General features: G+C 40.6%; 1 protein-coding gene across 1 annotated transcript in view; it reads right to left on the reverse strand.

Moving 5' to 3' along the window:
* The window catches only part of ascc3 (activating signal cointegrator 1 complex subunit 3), a 522,713-nt gene that overhangs the window by 342,920 nt on the left and 153,981 nt on the right, over nucleotides 1-25,812 (reverse strand). The window contains exon 13 of the mRNA XM_080192820.1: nucleotides 25,718-25,789. Within this exon, the coding sequence (XP_080048946.1) occupies nucleotides 25,718-25,789 (72 nt within the window). The remainder of the gene's footprint in view (nucleotides 1-25,717; nucleotides 25,790-25,812) is intronic.

Consider the following 25,812-nt stretch of genomic DNA (forward strand, 5'->3'; position numbering starts at 1 on the left):
CACAAAGAAACCAGCTAACTTACATTGGCTGCAGCATTTAAATTCTACATCTCAATGACATAAGAACATAAGAACATAAGAAATAGGAGCAGGAGTAGGCCATCTAGCCCTTCGAGCCTTCCCCGCCATTCAATAAGATCATGGCTGATCTGTTGTGGCTCAGTTCCACTTTCCCGCCCTCTCCCCATAACCCTTAATCCCCTCTCTTATCAAGAACCCATCAACCCGCTTCTTAAAAATATTTAGCGAGGCAGCCTCCACCACTTCAACGGGCAGAGAATTCCAGAGATTCACCACCCTTTGAGTGAAGAAGTTCCTCCTCAACTCCGTTCTAAACTGCCTCCCCTTTATCTTGAGGCTGTGCCCCCTAGTCCTACTGACTTTTTTGAGCGGGAAGAGTCTCTCCACCTCTATCCTATCCATCCCATTCATCATCTTATACGTCTCAATGAGATCTCCCCTCATTCTTCTAAACTCCAACGAGTACAAGCCTAGTTTATTCAGCCTCTCCTCATAGCTCAATCCCCTCAACTCCGGTATCAGCCTAGTAAACCTCCTCTGCACTCCCTCCAGGGCCAAAATATCCTTGCGCAGGTGCGGTGCCCAAAACTGCACACAGTACTCCAGCTGCGGCCTCACCAATGCCCTATACAGCTGCAGCAAGACCTCCCTACTTTTATATTCAATCCCCCTCGCTATGAAGGCCAGCATCCCATTCGCCTTCCTGACCACCTGCTGCACCTGCAAGCTGGGTTTTTGCGACTCATGCACAAGGACCCCGAGGTCCCTCTGCACCGTCGCCTGCTGCAGTTTTTCGCCACGTAAGTAATACTTCTTCCTACCATTCTTCCTACCAAAGTGGACCACCTCACACTTGCCAACATTATCTTGTTTTGTGCGTGTGTTGTGGTGTAGGGCATGAGTGTGTGGGGGTATATATGCCTGTACATGCCTGCGATTGTATGCACTGTGTGTGGTGGGATGTGAGGCATGTGTGTCATGTTGTATTTTTATTAATTATCATATTTAGTGGTTAATAAATTTCCTCTTTTTTTGACTCAAGAAAACCTTGTTTCATTGGCTCATTACTGCTCACACTTAGTGAAATAAATTCCAATTTGGAAAAAGCACATTCTCGTGAAGAAGAAAATTAAACCTTTCATAGAGACATAGAATCCTACAGTACAGACGGAGGCTGACCACAATCCGACCCAGGCCTTATCCCCATAACACCATGCATTTACCTTAGATAGCCCCCTGACACTCAAGGGCAATTTAGCATGGCCAATCCACCTAACCTGCACACATCTTTGGACTGGTGAAAGAAACCAGAACACTCGGAAGGAACCCAGGCAGACATGGGGAGAATGAGCAAACTCCACAAAGACTGTGACCCAACCTGCGAATTGAACCTGGATGCCTGGCACTGAGGCAGCAGTGCAAACCACTGTGCCTTTGTGATCAACCAAGGAGGTTGAACAGAGGGCAGTTTCAGTTCATCCCTTTTCACCTAGTCTTAAGAGTCTGCACTGGCTCTTTATTTGTCCAGTCCCTGCAATCTTTTCTTTTACAAGTGTTTGTCTAATGCTCTTTGAAGGCTATTGTTGAATCAGTATGCACTATTTTAAGTAGGCAGTGCACTCTGAAACACATTTTTTAAAAATAGCTTGCATTAATTTTGTAAATGGTAAATCAGGTTCAATGGACCTCCAACGTCTTCCTAAAGCTAGCTTTCCATTATACTGGACTTAACACCACACACAGGCCCAAATTTTCATGCCTCTGTCATATCAGAATGAGGTGGGTATGGGGGGCAAGATTAAAAATGGCAGGCAGGATATGATTCCAGGATTGCCACCCTCATTCCTGATGTATAGGATTTTTATCAGCCTTCAATACGATGCGAGTAGTGAGTCCACGCTCAGCAATCCCATCCTTGACTACTTGGCACGGTAGCACAGTGGTTAGCACTGCTGCTTCACAGCTTCAGGGACTTGGGTTCGATTCCTGGCTTGGGTCACTGTCTGTGTGGAGTTTGCACACACTCCTTGTTTCTGCGTGGGTTTCCTCCAGGTGCTCCAGTTTCCTCCCACAGTCCAAAGATGCGCACGTTAGGTTGATTGGCCATGCTAACATTGTCCCTTAGTGTCCTGAGATGTGTAGGTTAGACGGAATAGTGGGTAAAAATATATAGGGATGTGGGGGTAGAGCCTGGGTGGGATTGTGGTCGGTGCAGACTCGATAGGCTGGATGGCCTCTTTCTGCACTGTAAGGTTTCTATGATTTCTATGATTTACTCCTCAATTGCATTGTTAAGCATTCCAGACTCTCTGCTTTCTTTCATGCAGTCCAACAGGCTTTTGCAGGAGATTTGATACCCAGTTCCTCACAGTACATATGAACCCCTCGTCTGGAATCAGGATCAATTTCTTGTCAACTTTTAACTGTCACAATTAAATGTTATTTAAAAAACAAACTAAATGAAAAAAATATTGATCACAGGGCACTGTCCTTAAAATGTTGACATCTGTTTAGCTTTGAAGCACTTGTCCAATATCACAATGTAAGAACCAATGAGCCATACACCAGCAAGTCTTTGAACCGCTCATGAAACTTTCAAAAAACAAGTATACATTCAAAATCCTCTTTGAAAAGAATTGACCCTCTCAACACAAAATTGTGTAACATAGCCATTCATAGACCCAAACAAAGAGTTTTAATCCTCCTAATCCTCTCTAAATACTCAAAGCAGACATGGAAAAATCAATTCAAAGAAAGATAAGTTTATCTGATGGTTCATGGGTTCTGTACATCATGGATACTGGAAGTTTGGGGATGGAACATTAATATGGAAAGGGGCATGAGGCTATCGACATGGCATGGAGTGGAGCATGAAGTTGGACTGCTGAGAGGGTGGGGGTAGGGAAGAAGAGGTGAGGAGTAGGGTTAGGGGGGCTATTGGCTGTCAATAGAACAAGATTAACGTGTCCGCCTTTTCCTCTGGCTAACAAGAGATGGGAGACGGGATTGCTGAGTTGGGAAATTACCTGACTTCCAACTCCTGCCTCCTAGATAAAAATCTGTCCCACAATATCTAGCACACATTTTGAGTAACAATCTCCTAAACCACCTATTGTTTCGTACATTTCAGAAACAAATCAGAATCAGGCTTCAAGTTGTACTTGCACTTTTGTGTCAGCACACAGAAACCACTTCACGGTGACAGAGTATAGCTACGCCACCACATTTAAAAGTCAGAGACACTAGTACATCTCGGAAGCCACATAACAGATTGCAATGATTGATTCCCTGATGGATCTGCTGCCAAATCTATTCTAGTAGATAACAGTCATTGGCTGAATAAGTCAGAACTTATTAAGATGGTCAATCAAATTGTGAAATTAGTTGAAGAAACACCATTAAAAATTCTCTTCTGGATGGCTTGTTTTTGAAGGATCTTGATCAAATCCATAAAGTAAGAAAATGATAATTTCTCATCAACCATATTTAATGGGATGAGAGGTGGCTCGAAAAATGACAGAATTTTTCCATTTCAGCAATTGCCTCACAGCAATTGAGCAAGCCTCTACAATTCTGTCACTTTGATTAAGGGGATTTGGGGAAAAAAAAATTTGTTTGTATTTCAGTTTTTCCCTATGGTAACCTTAATAGATCTCTACTAGGTACATTTCTCTGATGCATCATTTAAAAGATCTCCAAACAAAAAAAAGCCACTTTTCCTTCTTTTCTGTCACATTATGCAGAAAAATAAATCAGAAAAGTTCAATCCCTTTTTGAATACAAAACATTCTGCACATTTTCACAACCATCACAGCATCACAGAGAGGTTACAGTACAAAAGGAAGCCATTTGGTCCATGATATCCGCAGTGGCTCTCCAAATTCACCATTCTCCCATCTTCTCCCTTTAACCCAGCATATTCTCTCTTTTCAGTTAACAGTCCAATTCCTTCATGAATGCGTCACCTGAAATTGGAATCTCCCAACCACAAACTCACGCAATGCAATGAAAATGTTAACGACTCGCTTTGCAAAAAAAATCCCCATCATGTCACTTTTGCTTCTCTCATCAATTACCTTCAATCTGTGCCTTCTCATTCTCAATTCTTTCACAAATGGGAATAGTATACCTGAACTTCCAAAAGGCATTTGATACAGTGCCACAAAACAGACTTGTGAGCAAAGAAATAGCTCACAGGATAAAACAGATTGTAGCAACAAGGACATGGAATTGACTGAGTGACAGGAAATGCCAGCAGTTAATCGTTGTTTTTCAGGCTGGAAGAAGACTACTCGGTCCAGACATGTTGATTTTGAATACTTCTATCTAATTTCCACTTGGCTTTCCTGAAAGGAAAATAGTCCTAACTTTCCCAGAACTGATATTCCTCATCCACTTAACCATTCTTGTCAACCTTTCCTGCACTTTCTCCTACATTTTCACATTATTTCTTAAGAGTGTGATGCCCACTGGGCACAATACTCCGTCAAGTGACTTGTGCAAGTTCAATAAAACTTCTTTGCTCCTGTGCTCTGTGCCCCTATTAATAAGCCTAGGATATTGTACGCGTTAACTATTCCCTCCCAACCTGTCCTGCCACCTTCAATGATTTATGCACATATGCACTCATCTCTCTGCTCCTGCACTCCCTTTTGCATTTTATTCTTTACATGATTTCTCCATGTTCTTCATACCAAAATGAATCACTTCACATTTCTCTGCATTGAACTTCGTCTGTAAGAAGTCTCACAACACCAGGTTTAAGTTTATTTGATTGTAATCCCACAAGCTTTCGGAAACGGTGCTCGTCAGGTGTGTGGAAGGTTCTGATCAGAGAAAGGTATATAAAGACACACACAGTTTACAGTCCAACGCCGGCATCTCTACATCTTGAACTTCACCTGCCAGCTATCCGTCCATTCCACCAACTTGTCTATATCCTTTTGAAGTTCTCCACTACCTCCTCATGCTCACAATGCTTCCAAGTTCCACATCATCAGTAAACTTTGAAGCTGTCCTAACACTGACCCTGGGGAACTGCACTACAAATCTTCCTCCAGCCTGAAAAACAACTATTAACCAGTACTCTCTGTTTCCACTATTTATTTCATTCTGTGAGCTATATCTTTGCTCACAAGTCTGTTATTGCCTTCATCAATTTTCTCTGTTCATCAAAATTCCACCAAGTTAGTTAAGCACAATTTGCCTTTAAGAAATCCATGCTGCCTTTATTTAATTAATCCACGTTTCTCCGTGTGACACATCTGTCTATCAATGAAAATGATTCTCTACCCATTGGGCCTATTTGGCATTTTAAAAGGTCTATGAAGATTTGAGAAATGGAAAACTAGACAATACTTCAAAGTGCCCAATTCTCAACTATGTTGTACAAATCTGTCTCACATTACATCAATGACCAGATAAAACAGCAGCATCCCATCCAAAATGGCAAGAATTTATAATTTTGCACATTTTAAGTCATTCATCTAGTTGTGATTTTGGTTTATAGAAATAGAGTACATTCAGAGAGCACTGTTTCTGTTTTTTTTTGACAAAATTAACAAGTTGAATTTGGAAAATGGAACCATCTTCAACCCAACTGTGGCTGACAATGGCTTCAGCAACTTCAGGAAAGGTCTGGAATTTATGAAATTGTGGCTTGACAATGATCCTCTTCATTTTCAGTTTACATAAGGCAGGACAAAAAAAAAGATATTACCTGATAATTTATTACAATCTTCCAAATTATACCATGATAATGCAAACATTCTAATCTGAAACTGCACCGTGGCTTTAATATCAATAGGAAACTATGAAAGGGCAGGACTGAAGAAAAATATTTTTGTCCACCTGCCCAGTGCGTATAAAAGTTCAACGAGCACTATACTGTATCACTTACATTCTTTTACATAACTCTTTCCCAAAAAAAATGCAGACACAATTTACAATCAAGGTAGTATGCTGTATAAATTATCAATCTAGCTTTGAGTAACTAAAATCCATGATGATTTTATGTAAAACCTTAAACTGCAGTTTGTGAAGTACAAAGTGATAGAATTTATAGGCTTTTTTAGTTTTTTTTTAATCTAAGACTTCTGTAATAGGTCATGTCAATCAAAGGCATGTCATATTCATAATTTTTAAAACAGGAATTTCACTCAGTATAGAATCATATAGAATTGACTTTTCATTTAAAATTGAGAATATGTGCTGCAAAAGATGGTCACTGTGAAGGTTATGGGACTTGATCTGTGAATTCAAAATCTGTCAATCTGTCTCACAAGGATGAAAGGCTACATTCCAAATGAACAAGAGTCAACCACCCATATCTTGAGACCATCAAACAGCATTCCTGAATTAAAAGGATTCTTCTGAAACAAAGATGGTGATTTTCTCCACAGCCCTGAGTCTTCAAACAAAGCCAACATGTTGGGAAAACAGAACTTTGAGAATCCACATGGAAGTGCATCCATGTTGGTTGCCCTTCAGTGCTGAAATTCACAGCAGCAGCAGAAAGCACAGTAAACTTGTGCCTGAACAACTGGTGGCTGTAAAATCACAAGATCTCCAAGCCTGTTTCTTTTTGGGTCTAAGATGGCAAATGACCTTCTGATAATGAGATTACAAGCTACTAACTTTGTGACCTGCAGAAAACCCATTTCTTTGAGAGGATCCCCTGATTCCAGCTGTTGAAATTCCCTAAACTGCGCCTGAGGAGCGAAGACATCTTTCCCATCATGGTTTCTAGAATGGGACAGGCATGTGAATTAAGAACCATTTCTTTTGTTTATAAAAGTGCATATTCTCTTCAACTGCACTTCCCTTGAGTGTTTGTGCGTGTCTGTGAGTAAATGCTGTAGCATCAGATTTCAGGGTGAGCATTTGAATAAACAATCCTCTTTACTTAAACCCATGAAAAGATTGTTGTGTTTATTCTCAGCTTCTTATTCTTCGTTTGTGGATTCAAACTATCTACACACTTAGGGGTTAAAAAATAATCTTCCTCACAAAGCTTACCTAGTACGAATAGTTAAGAAGAAACAGGGATTTTAGTTGTTGTCTCTCAACTTGTCCATGATAAATACTTAAGAAGTGTACCATAAAAGCATGTTGCATTGCTTACCCTTCTCCTGTTCCTGCAGAGAGAAATTCTGAGACAAAGCCACAGAAATCTATAGATGCAAATCTATAGGATAACAGAGATGATGCCTAATCATTCATTAATTTTCACCATAGCCTTAGTAGGGCCACTGGTATCATCTTGCTTATCTTGAGGGGAACTGCTTGATAGAGCAGACGCAGCACGGTTTCGTTAAGGGGAAGTCGTGTCTGACAAATTTATTGGAGTTCTATGAGGATGTGTCTAGGGCGGCGGATAGAGGAGAGCCGGTGGATGTAGTCTTTCTGGATTTTCAGAAGGCGTTTGACAAGGTACCTCACAAGAGGTTATTGCAGAAGGTAAGGGGGCATGGAGTTGGGGGTAGGGTGTTAGCGTGGATAGAGGATTGGTTGTCAAATAGGAGGCAAAGAGTGGGGGTTAATGGGTGCTATTCGGATTGGCAGTTGGTGACTAGTGGAGTGCCCCAGGGGTCGGTGCTGGGGCCTCAGCTATTTACCATTTATATAGATGATCTGGAGGAGGGAACCGAGTGTATGGTGTCGAAATTTGCTGATGACACCAAGATTGGTGGAACGGCAAATTGCGCGGAGGGTGTGGAGAGTCTGCAGAAGGATCTAGATAGGCTGGGCGAATGGGCCAGGAACTGGCAAATGGAATTTAATGTTGGCAAGTGCGAGGTGGTCCACTTTGGTAGGAATAATGGTAGGAAGGACTATTACTTACGTGGCGAAAAACTGCAGCAGGCGACGGTGCAGAGGGACCTCGGGGTCCTTGTGCATGAGTCGCAAAAACCCAGCCTGCAGGTGCAGCAGGTGGTCAGGAAGGCTAATGGGATGCTGGCCTTCATAGCGAGGGGGATTGAATATAAAAGTAGGGAGGTCTTGCTGCAGCTGTATAGGGCATTGGTGAGGCCGCAGCTGGAGTACTGTGTGCAGTTTTGGTCGCCATACTTACGCAAGGATATTTTGGCCTTGGAGGGAGTGCAGAGGAGGTTTACTAGGCTGATACCGGAGTTAAGGGGGTTGAGCTATGAGGAGAGGCTGAATAAACTAGGCTTGTACCCGTTAGAGTTTAGAAGAATGACGGGAGATCTCATTGAGACATATAAGATGATGAATGGGATGGATAGGATAGAGGTGGAGAGACTCTTCCCGCTCAGAAAGGATAGTAGGACTAGGGGGCACAGCCTCAAGATAAAGGGGGGGCGGTTTAGAATGAAGTTGAGGAGGAACTTCTTCACTCAAAGGGTGGTGAATCTCTGGATTCTCTGCCCGTTGAGGTGGTGGAGGCTGCCTCGCTAAATATTTTTAAGACGCGGGTTGATGGGTTTTTGATAAGCGAGGGGATTAAGGGTTATGGGGAGAGGGCGGGAATGTGGAACTGAGCCACGACAGATCAGCCATGATCTTATTGAATGGCGGGGCAGGCTCGAAGGGCTAGATGGCCTACTCCTGCTCCTATTTCTTATGTTCTTATGTTCTCTGGCTTTCTTCAAGTCTCCCTAAGACTGCATCTCAATGTTGTCCAACCATCCGATTTTTCTTCTTCCTATTTGGTTTTCACCTTCATTTGTTGCCAGGAAAAGACTAATGAGTCTTCATTTCCAATGTCTATACTTGGCTATATAGCAACACTTCTGATGCCTGAATTTCTACACAATTTGTCTTTTTGTCATCCAATGGATTCCAAGCATTCTCTGCCATACAAATGCTGCTGTGTCCCTCTAATCCCCTTTCTTCAGAGTCAAATTCTCATTTCCACAGAGTGCAACAGTCCACATAAGTGTCTCTAATAAATGTTTTTTCAGCTTCACGTTGACATTTTTTGGCTTCCAGACTCTACTTTAGTCAACGGTCATTCCTAACTTGGATTTCATTCTTGGGTGTAACCCAAGTGCTTATCAAGATATTTGAAATTGCCAAAGTCAAATTTCAATTCACCTCTAAATTTTACAGATGGCTAATCTAAGGACCTTAAGTAAAAATAGTCATTCAGATTGTTCATCATGTCTTAGTCATACTGTGTCATCCCTGAAAACCATAAGCGCTCTACTATTTTCCAAGCGTCTATTATCAAATGCAATCCACCACACAAACCAGCCTCCTGTCCATTGACTCTGTCTACACTTCCTGCTGCCTCGGCAAAGCAGCCAGCACAGTTAAGGATCCCAACAGCGCGGACATTCTCTCTTCCATCTTCTTCCGTCAGAAAAAAGATACAAAAGTCTCTTGTTTCCTTCTCTATGTACGGTATGCTTGGTCTGTTTAGCGCGCAAGAAACAATACTTTCTACTGTATGTGACAATAATAAATCAAATCAAAACTATTTTTTCAAATGGTTATATTGTATTTCACGTAATCTTGTTTTCTGTTTTAACTTTTCAAAGCAGTTTTTTAAACATTATTCTTCCACTCATTTTTGTCCTCTGATCAAATTTTAAATTTTTTTGAATGTATATAATCTCTATTATTTTGAGTTTGGGAGAGTGTGAGCAGATCTAAACAGAAACTTATAAAATTCTAACAGGGTTAGACAGGGTAGATTTAGAAAGAATGTTCCCGATTGTGGGGAACCCAGAACTAAGGATCATAGAATGAGGATAAGGAGTAAACCTTTTAGAACTGAGGTGAGGAGAAATTTCTTTACCCAGAGAGCAATGAATTTGTGAATTCATTGCTACAGAAAGTAGTTGAGGCCAAAATGTTATGTGATTTCAAGAAGCAATTAGGTATTGCTCTTGGGACTAAAGGGATCGGGGATATGGCGAAAGGGAAGATCAGGGTGCTACATTTGATGATCAGCCATGATCATAATGAATGATGGAGCAGGCTCGAAGGATTGAATGGCCCACTCCTACTTCTAGTTTTTATGTATTTATGACAACATAAACTCCTTCCTTCAAGTCTTGCAACCTTGCTTCAGTCATTCTCAAAATCTATCCTTCAAATGTTGAAACTCTGTCCGCCATTTTTCCATCATAAGCAATCAGTATTTCTAAAATGGCAAGTGTGATTTCCTCTATATCACTTGGTTTACTTAATATCAGGTCTATGATTGCTTATCTTCATTAGAGATGTGTAATTAAATGACAAACTTTATCTTCTGTTTAATTATTTCCCTCGAAACCAAGAGATTCAATTAATTGACGAGGTTAGATAATGAATGTACAGAGCAAATATTGTAACCTTAAAACCATTTTAATTCAACATAGTAGAAGATAAATACAGCATTAACCATAAACATCATATGTTGGAAGCAGAACTGTACATTTTGTATGGTGTATTTGTTGCAGAGTGTTGAAGTTCTATAAAACCGCAGACATCCATAAAATGAATCAGTGCGTCCCAAGATCTACATTAAATATTTCATAGGAGTTTGAGAAACTTGATATACTCTGCCCAATACAGTTATGAAAAAATGCATAGCCCTGGTTAGAAGGCAATAACACAGCTAGTTGAGAGCTGCGTGCCGATTTTTGGAACGGAGCTGACTGCACCGGAAATCCAGTGCCTGGAGACAGGTTCTGCTTGAGTCTCCAGCCCACTGTGCTGCCAATACCTTCCCTTTATGGGAATGGGCCCATCACCTTGCTTTTCTATAGCCTCCTTGTATGGAAGCTTTTGTGCTATAGCCTGAGTGGCATTGTTTCCCACTGAGTAAATTATCAGAACAGAAGTCATAGGAGCAACAGTGTGGCCCCTCAAGCTCCCCCCATCATTTAATCCTATCATGGTTGATCTTCTGCCTCAACTCCACCATCCCACTTCTGTTTATGGCTCAATGGTAGAACCTAGAGCCAAAAGATCATGCATTAAACCCAATTTCAGAGACTTCAAGCACATAATCTGAGATCTCAGCACAGTATTACAAAATATCAGTGGTGTCATCTTTTAGATCACATTAAAACTGTTTCCTTTAAATAACTCCAAGTCACCAAGCAGAAAAATTTTTTTGATGTCAAAGCCAACAAGATAGAATCAGAATTTACGGTGCAGAAGGAGGTCATTTGGCCCATCAAGCCTGCACTGACAACAACCCCACTTAAGTCTCATCCTCCTAACCCCACATATTAATCCTAATCCCCCTGACACTAACAGGCAATTTATCATGGCCAATCAACCTAACCTGTACATCTTTGGGCTGTGGGAGGAAAAACACAAAGAAATCCCACAACACCAGTTTAAAGTCCAAAGTGTTTATTTGTAGCAAACGCCGCAAGCTTTCGGGACAGCCTGTCCCTTTGTCAGGTGGCTGGGAGTTCCAGTACACCTGGAGGAAACCCATGCAGACATGGGGAGAACGTGCAAACTCCAAGTCACCCAAGGCCAGAATTGAACTCGGGTCCCTGGCGCTAAGAGGCAGCAGTGCTAACCACTATCATGCCACATTAAAACTAATGGCCGAATTTTTGTTTGTGGGGTCTTGCTGTGTATGCCTTGTCTGCCTTTATTACAATCACAACTACAATTCAAAAGAGTTTCATTGTCTGTGTAAAACATTTTGGGAATTCCTCAAGTAGTGAAAGGTCTATAAATATGCAGGTACTTAATTTTTCTACTGTACAAGAACATAATAACAAATAACATAACAAATTTGCAACAAATAATTCAGAATAACAAGGCAACAATTACCCATGAACATTAAAACTATTAACTTATCCGCCTACTTGTCCTGTGCTCCCTACTTAACTAAGTATAGGACAAAAAGAAATTCAATCTGTCACAGCCAGGTAAAATTAACATGGCAAATAGAGCTTGACAATTTAATGGCACGGATTTTGCAATTGTAATCATGGCAAAACGATTAGGATTCACCATCATTATTCTGTGAAATTGACAGCATCCTCTGGAGTTCGCATGTGTATAGTTCAATTGAGAAATCCAGAGTGCAACGTGCATTTACCTTCTGTGTGAGGATGTGCTGTTGAAGTCCTTGCAGATAGAAATTTTAAAAATCACTTGAATTAACATGAACTTCCACTTTTCACTTTAACCTTGTTGCTGCCACCCCACAAAAAAAATTAAGCCTTGATGAATGAAATCTAAGTGGGTTTTTAACATAGCAATAATTACTGTTGAACAATCTATCCAGCTATGAAATAGTAATTGTATTGTTGTTAAATGTCTAATAGTCCCTTAAAATTTCATAGATTTTTAAAATCATAAAAACATATTCCTTAAAAGCTTGTTTATGACATTTGAACTTCTACTCTAATCCCACGTGAATGCCCCAATCTGTACTCTGTTTCTTTTAAAATTCATAAAAGCTGAAAGATTATGAATGTATTGCTGTGCCTGAGAATTCTTCAGTGCGATTGGCAGCTTGGTGACATCAACGTTGCTGGTTGCCACAGATTCCCTATAACCAGCTCCAGGATGAAATTAACATCGGCAATGGTGAAATTCACACCACAGAAATTGCGAGATCTTTGTGGACCGCGATCTTCAAGGCCAGCAGCGAGGGCAATCAGTTCACTGCTGGTTATAAAATACAGTCATGATGTGGATGTGCCGGCGTTGGACTGGGGTAAACACAGTAAAAAGTCTGACAACACCAGGTTTTAGTCCAAATAAATCGGTTGGACTAAAACCTGGTGTTGTCAGACTTTTTACTGCATAAAATGGAGGCCAGAGTTGTAGCATCTTGAGAAGGTCAACCTGTATCATGCTTTTTTAAACAAGAATACTTCATAAGGGAAGTATTACTTCCTCAATTTATTAGCCATGGATTAAAGCATTCTTAAGTAGGATGCTTAAAAAAAAACAACAAAACCAGTTTATCACAAGCTCCAGGTAATAACAGAAACAACCCATCTGTCTTTCTACCCATGTTTGGTGAAAGATCTAACTTACCACAATGGTTGGCTAAACAAAGGTATGTTGCAAGTCAGAGCTCAAAATTCTAGCATGTGAAAGGCTATTGAAATGAGTAAGTCATGCCATTAAATGAGCTGCGAATATAATTCGATCAACACCTTTAGTAAATTCATTTAAAAGAGCTAATTTGCATCAATTCACTTATTCAATGTCACTGAGCCACATGGAGTGTAGATTCACGACTCCCCAATGAGCCACCTGCAGCAAACTTGCTGGATTTTAATTACGTGTGCAAACTCTAGTCAAATGGCACAGCAGTGCCGCAACCCGTAGAGGTAAGTGATTCAACAGAACTTGGAGAACAAGTAAAACATTTAATCAAAAATGAACCTTTCAAATTCTGGAGTCTCTTCCATTAAGTAGTCTTGCATGTTGCAATTTAAAAGAAAAACATTCACAAAGTTGCCAAAAGCACCAGGTGAAAATAGTGCAACCAGGGATTCAACAGGGTATTTGGGACCTTGACAACAACAGAAACAATAGTCCTTAACGATTTAAGGATCGAACAGAGAAAGAAGTGAAGGGAGGGTGAATTAAAGAATTTGAATTCAAAGTCACATCAGGTAGAGAAAGATAATTAAAGAGATAAAGGAAGATTGGATTAGGAAAGGCAACAGGAGAATGAAAAACATAAAGCATCATTCATTTTTAAATTTGACATTGTTAAAATCTCCCCAAACAATTCAGAACCTGAAGGGATGAGGCTCCACACGATTATTTTTCCTCCAGCTTCCTGGGGAAGAGAGGCCAATTGGCTGTCATTAACGATTAGGGGTAATTATCCTGATAATTACTAAACTTAACCTTCTGTAACAAACGTAAAGGGCAATTACTGTGATAATGCAGCAACTTCATGAAAATTATGTCAGCATGTTTTGTCATTTTTGCAAAGCAAACACTGGAGCACAGAAATCAAACAGCAACCTGCACAGGTTTGAAACTCCATAGAATCCCTAGGGAGTAGAGGATGTCATTCAGCCCATCAAGTCTTCACCGACTCTCTGAAAGAACTTATTTTGCAGGTCCACCCAAGCCCAATTCAACCTGGTACCCTGGTGCTGTGAGGCAGCAGTGCTAACCACAGTGCCACCCCATCTCAGGGACAAGGCTGCATCAGCCATCAGGAAAAGCTGTGGAGGCCTAAGTTTCCCTTATGATTCTTATTCTGAGCTTCACTTTCTCCACTCTTTAATCATTCCTGTCTACAATGTTTCTTTCCAGAGGCAAGTCAAAAGGATTAATGGATCCAGGGTTCAATGTTGCCTTTGTCAGAGTCCTAGGGATAAAGAGGTGAAGAGAGAAAAGTGACACCAAGCACAGCTCCAGCAGGAGGCCCCACATGGGGGACATGATTGGCGGGCGGGGCGCGGCAGGAGGAGATAGTCAGGCAATTAAAGCTGACTTTTCATACCTGGGGTTTATTGTAGAAAAGTTGCTTATTTACAAATGAATGAGGCAGTGCAGGCACATCTGCGCTTGTCCCAAGATCGGGTACATCACATGCTGCATTCTTTGGGGATACATCACACCACATGGGGTTGGAGGTTATCTACTGTCAGTGGTATTGAAGATGACCACAGTGCTCAACCTCTTTGCCTCAAGATCTTTCCAGAAAATGTGATATAAATGTTATTTTTAGCTAACTGTTAATCAGCTGAAGTGATTTAATTAATGCACAAATACCTGATAAGGTCTTTTAGACTTTTTCTGAAAAACTTAAATTAAAAAAAACGAATTTTTTTATATATCAAAAGTTTTTGATGAGCAAATGTAGTTTGACAGTTTTATTTTTAAGTTCAGCTTTTCTATTTCCTCTGATAATGCAGAGTTTGGAATTTGATTTGAATTTCAAAAATTAGAAAAAGCTGGAATTTTAAAAAAGGAAGGAGCACTATTCACACATTTACAAAAATAAAAAGAGCAGCTAACAACAAGTTACTTTATAAATTTGTTGTAAGTGATATTGCTCAGTGTTATTTTGCTGTAGATTGTCACGTAGAAGAAAATTCAGTACCCCAAGAATTCACTGGGACATCAAAATGGTAGGCGTTAACTTCTCATCTTAACTACCCAAAAAGTGCAAATTCAGCTTTAAATGCTACTTTCAAAACTGTTTTCACATTAGAATAACTGCCACATACAAAAGATTAAAATGCACCTTCCAAAAAAGTCAAAACCAGTCAGCATTGTTTGGATTACACGATGGAGCTATTCTCAGCAATTGTTCGAAGGGAGTGCCACAAGAGAACTTGAAAATAAAGACTTTGTAGGTCATATTCATATATTATTGTCCTAGGTATCTGCATCCATGCTCAGCAAGCAGCTCCAGAGGATGGAAGTAACTCATAGATGATGAAGCTGCACATGCAACTGTTAATTCAAACTGAAGGCTGAAACAAGCTGTCTCATTAGTTAGAGCAGATGGATCAGAATTAATGACTGAATAGCCAAGTTTTAATTTCCCAAAAGCCAAACAGAGCTGAAAATTTTTCACAGTATGACTTGAAAAATCAACAGAAAAAGAGACAGAGACAAACTCCATCTGTCATCCCAAATGCCTACAACTCTTCCACCACCTACCACTCTACATTTTCAATGGAAACACTTTGGCGCTACTTTACAAATCATGGAACAACCTCCCACAAAGCAAAAAAAAAGTGATTTGTCTCAACATTGATCCATGCAGCAAATGCCACTGTCCAGAATATTGTGTACCTGTCACTACAACAGCAACATAAGTAATGTTTTATAGAACATGGCAATCAGGATCAAATGTACAAAAATAATAAAATCATGCTCTGCATGCCAACAGAGGGAGAGAGCATCTATCCAAAGTGAGACACAGCTAAGAGCGAGTGTGGGTATCAGGAATTTGGAGCTGAGTGAGAATTCAGTACAGAGGGGAAAGAGATTCTTTCAGAGAGTGGTCTTGGCCTGCTGCTGCAGTAGTAGAGAAAACAAGGGAGAGAGCTGATTGATAAATAGTGGGGAAGGTTGGGTAAGTATTTAATACTTTTATCACTTACGAGTTTCAGAAGTCTTTTTTGTCGTTTATAGTTTGTAAGGGTATTATTCAGTAGTAATGAGCATCAGAAAAGGACCTTAGAGACTGGATATAATCTGATATCAAGAATCTTCCAAAAGGTTCAATTTAATGGGGTAAGTCACGGCAGGAGAGCTCCAGGCCATGGTGTGCTCCTCGTCCTCTGTGTGGAAAACCGGAAATATTTCCAGTGCCTGGGGCTAGCGCACACGTAGGAAATGTCTCCAGTTGCAAATCCTGGGAGCCAGGGTTTTGGAGCTGGAGTCGTGGCTGGGGACACTATGGAACATCCACGAGGCAGAGAGTATCATGGATAGCACGTATAGACAGATGGTCACATGACAGGCTAGGATTCTCCAGAGAGGGAAGGAATGTGTGACCATCACATGGAGCAAGTGGTCAAGGCAGGCAGTTGAGTGTTGCCATTCCCAACAAAAAATGCTTTGGAGAGGTGTTGAGGAGAATGCCTCTCAAGAGAAAGCACAAAAGCCAAATTCATTGCACCACCGTTGGCTCTACTGCAGAAGGGAGGAGTGAAAAGTGTGGGAGTGTAATGGCTATGGGGGATTTAATTGTAAGAGAATAAATAGGCGTAACTGTGGTTGCAAACAAGATTCCAGGATAGTATGTTGTCTCCCTGGTGCAAAGATCAAGATGTCTTAGTACGGTTATAGGATATTCTGGGGGTGGGGGGAGAGAAGAAGCTTGAACAGCTTGTAGCACACATCAGTACCAATGACATAGATTTTTAAAAAAAGGGATGAGGTCCTAAAAGCTGAATATAGGGAGTCATGAAGAAAATTGAGAAGTTGGGCCTCAAAGACAGTGATTTCAGAATTACTACCTTCGCCACATGCTAGTCACTGTCGAAGTCGCAGGATTTATCAGACGAGTACATGGCTGAAGAGATAGAACATAGAACATTACAGCGCAGTACAGGCCCTTCGGCCCTCGATGTTGCGCCGACCAGTGGAACCAATCTAATGACCCTCTAACCTAAACTATTCCAATGTTATCCATATGCCTATCCACTGACCATTTGAACGCCCTTAAAGTTGGCGAGTCCACAACTGCTGCAGGTAGGGTGTTCCACAACCTTACTACCCTCTGAGTAAAGAACCTACCTCTGACATCCGTCCTATAATTACCACCCCTTAATTTAAAGCTATGTCCCCTTGCGGTAGCCATCACCATCAAGGTAAAAGGCTCTCACTGTCCACCCTATCCAATCCTTTGATCATCTTGTATGCCTCAGTCAGGTCACCTCGTAACCTTCTTCTCTCCAATGAAAATAACTTCAAGTCCCTCAGCCTTTCCTCATAATACCTTCCCACCACACCAGGCAACATCCTGGTAAACCTCCTCTGCACCCTTTCCACTGCTTCCACAGCTTTCTTATAATGTGGCGACCAGAACTGTACACAATACTCCAAGTGCGGCCGCACCAGAGTTTTGTACAGTTGTAACATGACCTCACGGCTCCGAAATTCAATCCCTCTACCAATAAAAGCTAACACACCGTACGCCTTCTTAACAACCTTATCAACCTGGGTGCCAACTTTCAGGGAGCTATGCACATGTACCCCGAGATCTCTCTGCTCGTCAACACTACTAAAAGTCCTTCCATTAGCCCTATATTCTGTACTCCTGTTATTCTTACCAAAGTGAATCACCTCTCACTCTTCCGTATTAAACTCCATCTGCCACCTCTCGGCCCAGCTCTGCAGCTTATCTATGTCCCTCTGCAAACTGTAACATCCATCCTCACTGTCTACAACTCCTCCAACTTTGGTGTCGTCAGCAAATTTACTAATCCATCCTTCTACACCCTTATCTAGGTCATTTATAAAAATGACAAACAGCAGTGGCCCCAAAACAGATCCTTGAGGTACACCACTTGTAACTGAACTCCAGGTTGAATATTTCCCATCAACCACCACCCTCTGTCTTCTATTAGCTAGCCAATTCCTGATCCAAACTGCTAAATCACCCTCAATCCCATGCATCTGCATTTTCTGCAATAGCCTACCATGGGGAACCTTATTAAACGCTTTGCTAAAATCCATATACACCACATCAACTGCCTTACCCTTATCCACCTCTTTGGTCACCTTTTCAAAAAACTTGATAAGGTTTGTGAGGCACGACCTACCCTTCACAAAACCATGTTGACTATCCCTAATCAATTTATTTCCCTCTAGATGATTATAAATCCTATCCCTTATAATTCTTTCCAAAACTTTGCCCACAACAGAATTAAGGCTCACTGGTCTATAATTCCCAGAATGGTCTCTACTCCCCATCTTGAACAAGGGGACAACATTTGCTATCCTCCAGTGCAAGGGGGAGGGTTTCAGATTCCTGGGACATTGGGACTGGTCAGGGAAAGGTGGGATGTGTACAAACTGAATGGATTACACCTGGGCAGGACAAGGACTGATGTCCCATGGGTGGGATGGTGGCACAGTGGTTATCACTGCTGCTTCACAGTAATTTTTTCCTAGTTTTCTCTCAATCTCCCTTTTTAAATAGTGCAGTTACATTAGCTACCCTCCAATCTGTTCCAAAGTTTACAGACTCTGGACGTAAGCCTGACATTGATAGTGGAGAAAATTCCAGGACCCATTATCAAAGATTATATAGCAAAACACTTGGAAAACAGGATTGGACAGAGTCAGCATTGATTTAAGAGTGGGAAATCATGCTTGACAAATCTACTGGAATTTTTCAAGGACGTAACGAGTAGAATTGATGAAGAGGGGCCAGAGGATGTGGTTTATTTGGACTTTCAAAAAGGCTTTCAACAAAGACCCACATGAGAGATTAGCATGTAAAATTGAAGTGCATGGGATTGGGGGTAGTGTATTGTGATGGACTGAAAACTGGATGGCAGACAGAAAACAAAGAGTAGGAATAGATTTTTTTCCAAATGGCAAGCAGTGGCTTGTGTGGTACTGCAGTCACCACTGTTGGGACTCCAGCTATTCACTGTACATATTAATTATATAGTTGAGGGAACTAAATGTAATGTCACAAAAGTTGGAGATGACACAAAACTCATGAGCTGTGAGGGAGATTTAGAAATGCTTCAGTGCGATTTAGACAAGTTGAGTGAGTGGACAAATGAATGGCAGAAGCAGTATAATTTGGAAAAATGGGAGGTTATCCACTTCAGTAGCAAAAACAGAAAGGCAGATTATTATCTGAATGGCCATTGACTAGGAGAGGGGAATGTGCAATGAGACCTCATGCACCAATCATTGAAGGTAAGCACGCAAATACAGCAGGCAGTTAAATAACCAGAGGATTCGCCTTCATAACCAGAGGATTCAAGTGCAGGAGCAGCAATGTCTTGCTGCAATTATACAGGGCCCTGGTGAGGCCACACCCTGGAATAGTGTGCAATTTTGGTCTTCTTATCTGAGGAAGAATGTTCTTGCTGTAGTGGGAGTACAGAGAAAGTTTACCAGACTGATTCCTGGGAAAGCAAGACTGACACATGAGGAGAGATTCAGTTGGTTAGAATTGTATTCGCTGGAGTTCAGAAGAATGAGGGGGCATCTCGTAGAAAGATACAAAATTCTAACAGGACAAGATAAGGTGGATGCAAGAAGGATGTTCCCAATGGTGGGGGTGTCCAGAACCAGGGGTCACAGTCTGAGAACAGAGGATATTTAGGATATAGATGAGGAGAAATTCCTTTACCCAGAAAGTGGTCAGCCGATGCTTTCAAGGAGTTGGATATACCTCTTGGGGTGAAGGGGATCACAGGATATTGGGGGGGGGGGGGTGGTGGAGGTGTGCAGGCAGGATCAGGCTATTGAGTTGAATGATCAGCTATGATCATAATGAATGACACTGCAATCTCAGGGAGATGAATAACATTTTCATGTTCCTATTTTCTATTTTTCTATGTTATTATCACTCAAATTTCCACCAAGCCTGAATGGAAGAACATGAAAACTAAAATAATATTTTAATTGAACACTGTCATTCAAAGCTGAACTGTAGCAATGTGTCAGGCAATGCAAAGTGCTAAAGAGAAATGGGATAAGAATGGTATGGACGAAAATCAAATATGTATGAAAAATGAAAGGTTATATTGAGATTATATAATCTTGTTTTGCTAGGCTACAAAATTAGAAATTCATTGTAGACACATTTTATATTTTTATATTACACATAAAAATATTTAAAATATAATCAGTCTTCCTCTGTGCTGCTGACTCTTTCACTCCCAGTGCACCCAAATATATATTTCTCCTTGAATAATATTTGCATCTCTGAATTAGGACGTCAATTAATGGAGGGAAAGGATGAAACACAATAGTAGCAATGCCCACAAAGAGCAGCAAGTTACAACCCACTTGTATTAAAAACTATACAAGGTGTCAAGGACTTAAATAGGAAGCAAACAGGATTTACTAGAATGATATCAAGGATGAAGGATTTCAAATATCTGAATAGCAAAGTTTGGATTGTTCCCCTTAGAACTGTCACCCCAAACACAAATCGGAGGTGGCCACAGGGGCTGCTGCATGCCAAGATGGGCTGTTTCAAGGTTCACTTTGGTTCTCTGGGGACTTTGTCCCAATTTGTTGCTTTAATATTAGGCCCTCAAGTCCTCACCCACTTTCCATAACTGTATGTGGAATTCCACACCCTTTCCCAACCTAATGGCCCTTCATGCTGACCATACCAATCCACCCATCCATACACAGCCTCTTATTGACCCAATACTAACTTAGTGCCAATACATCACATGCTATCTACTACTCTTTGCCCTTACACCCTTCATCCCAACTCACGCCACATCCCTCATGGATATTCAGGAGAAATTCTGGATGATAAAAATAGTTCAAATTTATCACCATATAAAAAAACTCCAATTTATGAACATCTATTCAAAACATTTAATTCCCCTCACCTACAGAAATCCTTTATCAAAAGAAAAAATATTTGTAATCCCACATCAAAAACAATGCATCCTTTAATAATCTATTTAAGCTGTCAATCAAATTGTGAACAACAATACTCCTCCTACTATGATAATTGTAGGCTACAGAAAGCAGATAAGCATTAATAAAGCTATAATGATGGCACTTAGGGTTATCTCAATAAACAGCTGTTGAAAAGCTAGAATAGATGTTTTTCATCTCTCATAGGCACAGGCAGCTTGATTTTCAATTTTTTTGGCTGGCCATTAGGATAACTTAACAGCTTGGATTTTTCAACTCTCAGACAAAAAGGCATGCAGTTTTTTTTTCAATTTTTAAAGGGACGCTCATTTTAATAACCTGACAGTTCTACATACTTTACAAGCCCTTCTGGAGTATTTACTGCTCGAAAGATTCATAACTCCTTTATTGCAGATAAGGCCCTTGCTGCCGTGCAATTCAGGTCTATTTAAACTCAGCACTGAGTTCAAGGGTTCACGTGTGTGCGAGTTATGTCCTGTCCTTGTTTCCACACCATCAACATCGCACCCTCCTACCACCCCATCTGGCAAAAATGGTTTCTGTCAAATATGGAAGTTGAGCTTCCAGATCCAGAGTCAGTCCACCATTTTGGATTGGCTGTGGAATGTCCGTGACTCTGTGAAAATCCAAGTCAGTGTCTTTGATTAGAAGTAAATTGATATCTTGTGGGTCTGCTCAACTAGTTTCAACATGAATTAAAAGAAATGGCCCTGGAAATATTATATGCTTGGTGGTCAGCTTCCAAAATTCTATGGACTCTGGGGCAGTTCCTATAGATTGGAGAGTGGCAAATGTAGCCGCAATATTTAAAAAGGGAGGGAGAGAAGAAAGGGAGGGAGAGAAGAAAGGGAGAATTACAGACCAGTTAAGTTGACACCATAAGTGGGAAAGATGCTGGACGAAGTGGGGAGGATGGCCAGTATGAAAGATGTGATAACAGGGCGTTGGTTAGACTATATCTGGAATACTGTGTGCAGTTTTTATCTCCTTACCTAAGAAAATATATATTTGTAATAGAGGAAGTGCAGTGGAGGCTCATTTGCCTGATACCAGGGTTGGCAGGACTGTCCTATGAGGAGAGATGGGTTCAACTGCACCATATTCACTAGAGTTTAGAAGGACGAGAGGAGATCTGATTGAAATGATGCAGGGGGAATGTTTTCCCTGGCATAGGAAGCTATAACCAGGGGACACCATCTCAGGATATGGAGGGACCATTTAGGACACAGATGAGGAAATACTTCTTCACTTAAAGAGTAATGAAGCAGTGGAACTCTCTGTCACAGAAAGGCATGGAGGCCAAATCACTGAATGGATTCAAGAAAGTGATAGATTTTTTCAGACTTTAATGGCATCAAGGAGTATGGAGAGAAAGCAGGAAAATGACATTGAGATCAAGGATCAGCCATGATCATACTGAATGGTGAGATAGGTTTGAAGGGCTGAATGGCCTGCTCTGCTCCTAACTTCCTATGTTTAAAAGGTTCTATAGCAGTATCTGAAGAGCATGTAGTTCTCTCATTGCCTTGACCAACAGTTATCACTCAACCAACACCAGCATACTAGATAGATTGGTCATTTGTTTCACTGCTTACTGTTGGACCCTGTTCAAAATAAATTGGTTGTCATGTTTGCCTGCAAAACAATGACTGAACTTCGTAAAGTAATAAATCGTCACGAACACTCTAAAAATGTAAGTCCTGCATCTGTTTAAAGCGTAAAAATACTTTAAGTAATGAAAGAGATTTGGGGTATAATTGTTATAAAGATCAACAGAATTAAAAGATCAACATAATACCATATATCTGGCATTTTTCAAAGAAACTCAAAAATCTTGATTGATTTTTATTGCTTTATATTCAATAGATTTTTTATATTTTGAGGAAAAAGGTGCAGCAAAACCTATTCTCAATAAAAAAATGCATTTTCACTAATAAATATAACAAAAAAAATCCTTAACCTACTTACTTTTGGGCTGTGAATGTAAATTGAAAAGAAGCATCTGACAGTTACATATCTAACAAAATGGAGCAATAGATTGAAAGTCATGCTCCAAGAACATGAGTGCCAAGTGAGGACTATTTTGGGGTCAGGCCTGACTCCACTGTCAGAGTGCCCACCAAAGAGATCTTTCCAGAAGCACTAATTAAGGCAGGCCTTCTGAAGGAAACTGCAAGGGAACTAAGGCACCTTCTGAAGAGGAATCTGATTTACCTAGCAGAACAGATGACAATTACCAAGCCATCTCTATGCAGAGGAAAGGGTGGCCAGTATTTGCAGTTGTCCACAAGACATAGGAACAGAAGTAGGCTGTTCAGCCCACTGAATCTATTCCACCGCTCAAAGCGATCATGACTGATCGGCAATGATTACCCTCAACTCCATTTTCCCACCTAATCGCCATCACTCTTGATTCCCTTTTTGATAAAAAATCCGCTGTCTCAGCCTTGAACATACTTAGTGACCCAACCTTTAAAGCCCTCTGTGGTAAAGAATTCCACAGAATCACTACCCTCAGAAGAAATTCCTCCGAATCTCTGACCTAAATGGGAGACCCCTTACTCTAAGGTTTTACCTACAGGTCCTAGACTCTCCCACAAAGAAAACAACGTCTCAACATCTGCCCTTCAGGCCCCTGAGAATCCTTGACATCTCCATAAAGTTGCCTCTCATGAATTCCAATGAGTACACGCCCAACTTAGTTAACTTCTCCTCATAAGAAAATCTCTCCATAGGATAAATCCTTTCATAGGATCAACCTAATGAACCTCCTCTAGACTACCTCCAATGCGAGTATATCTTTCCTTAGATAACTGGAGCAAAACTGCTCACAGTACTCCAGGTGTGGTCTAACTACTGCCTTGTATAGTTTTAGCAAGCCTTTCTTACATGCATACTCCATTCTCTTTGAAATAAAGGCCAACATTCCATTTGCTTTTCCTGCTACTTGCTGGATGTGCATTCTAGCTTTTTCTAATTTATGTGCGAGAATCCCCAAATCCCTTTGTGCTGCAGTTTTCTGCAGTTTTTCTCCATTTAAATGAAGTTATGCTCCTTTATTATCAACATATATTTTTTGTTTATATCCAATTCAATCCAATCAAAGCCCTATTCAAAGTCTCAGCAAGTGAAACATTGCAGATCCAAGCTGATAAGTCAGGTATTCCACTTCCTGTCTTGGGGTTGATCTACATGATCCTAGCTGATTGGAGCAGGCATTGCACCTTCTCCAAGGCTTGATCTCATTTGCATCTTAGCCAAAAGGCCTAGATGCCACTTTAAAAAATTGCTTCAAATGAAGCCTCAGTATAACCTCATGACTTCAACCAAGTGTAGGATGCCAAAACTACACTTGATCTTACCCAAAAGGCTGAGAAGCAATATTCCATCTGCCATTGGTGTTTCAACCTGTGAATCAGTCTGCTGCCTATCTATCAAAGCTGCTTCTGTGCGAGGGATCGTAAGGGTGATTTAGTGGGCTCTAAAAAGTAGTCACTGGCAAGCTCCCTCCAGACATCGTCTGGGCTTAACCGTCAGTGCGGGGGTCTGTCCATTGCTGGGAAGATCCCTGCAGCAGACCCAGTCAGCCCACAAACGGGCAGTTCTTATTCAAAGTCCTTCAAAAGGCGTAGCTCGTGTAGTCGATGATCCATCTCTGGGAAGATCGCCCAGAGGCAGGAACAAGTCAGGTTGCTGATCTGATACATAAATAGCTGATATTTCTCTCAGTTCCAACTATGAGCACACACCCTTAGGACTGGGAAGATTTAGCCCAACAGCACCACAACTAAAGTGCAAAGCAAAGTTTCATAAGTGGAATCAGTTCCACAGAAAATATTAACAGGAAAAATAAGTTTTCATTCAATTTTAATATGATGAATTCTATATTACATGTTTATTTTTGCTGAATTTGTTTTTCAAATCTCTAAAGTGCGACCAAGACAGTGGTCAGAATGAAACTTTTGTCAGGCACAAATAGGAGTTAGTGGTAACTTCTCTTTCTAAAGCATTCTTTGCACCATTCTTTTTAAAGAGACTGATCATTTCTGGTCTTTACTCCAAAGTTTCTACTGGAGCTAAGCCTCAGAGCATGAAGCAGAAATCAGCAGTGTGAATGGGAATGATCAAACTTCTCAGCAAAAAAATAAAAACACTCTAAAACAGATGGCACCTCAGCACAATCTTTCTAGAAACGGTTAGCTTTACCTCCTTATTACACGCAAGGACAGTTTCATTACACCTCAACTGTTGGGATGATAGGTTTAACTATACTCTAGTTGAGGACATTTTACAATTTTGTTATCTTTATGCACCTCTCAGGACTTAAAAAGTGCTTGGACGGTAAAATTGTCACATATCCTAAATATGTGTGCAATAATATACACCAGACAAAATGGATGTCAGGAAACCAGTTTAAATTATTGATGGAATTTTTCTGCCCTCTGCTTTATCCATTTCTAATTAATTTTGTAATATTAAAAAAAATTCATGTTATGAATATGATTAAATATAACAATATATATGGAGCTGACTATTCCACTCAAGTCCATTTGGAACTGTTTTAATTCTCAATGTAAATTGTTGCTTGAAATTATATAATTTACATGATGTTATGGCCTCAGAATATTTTGTCATCTTAAACATGCAAACTAGTGAAAAACTACAAAATAAAATTTACCTGGTGTCCTTCCTTCAGTTGCTTCAGAACCTTCTCATAGCATACTTCCTCCATATCATGTAGTTGCTGCATCTATTAGACATAAATATCTTGGT

This window comes from Carcharhinus amblyrhynchos, chromosome 7, assembly GCF_965287045.1.
Source record: "Carcharhinus amblyrhynchos chromosome 7, sCarAmb.v2.hapA, whole genome shotgun sequence".
NCBI classification, from domain to species: domain Eukaryota; kingdom Metazoa; phylum Chordata; class Chondrichthyes; order Carcharhiniformes; family Carcharhinidae; genus Carcharhinus; species Carcharhinus amblyrhynchos.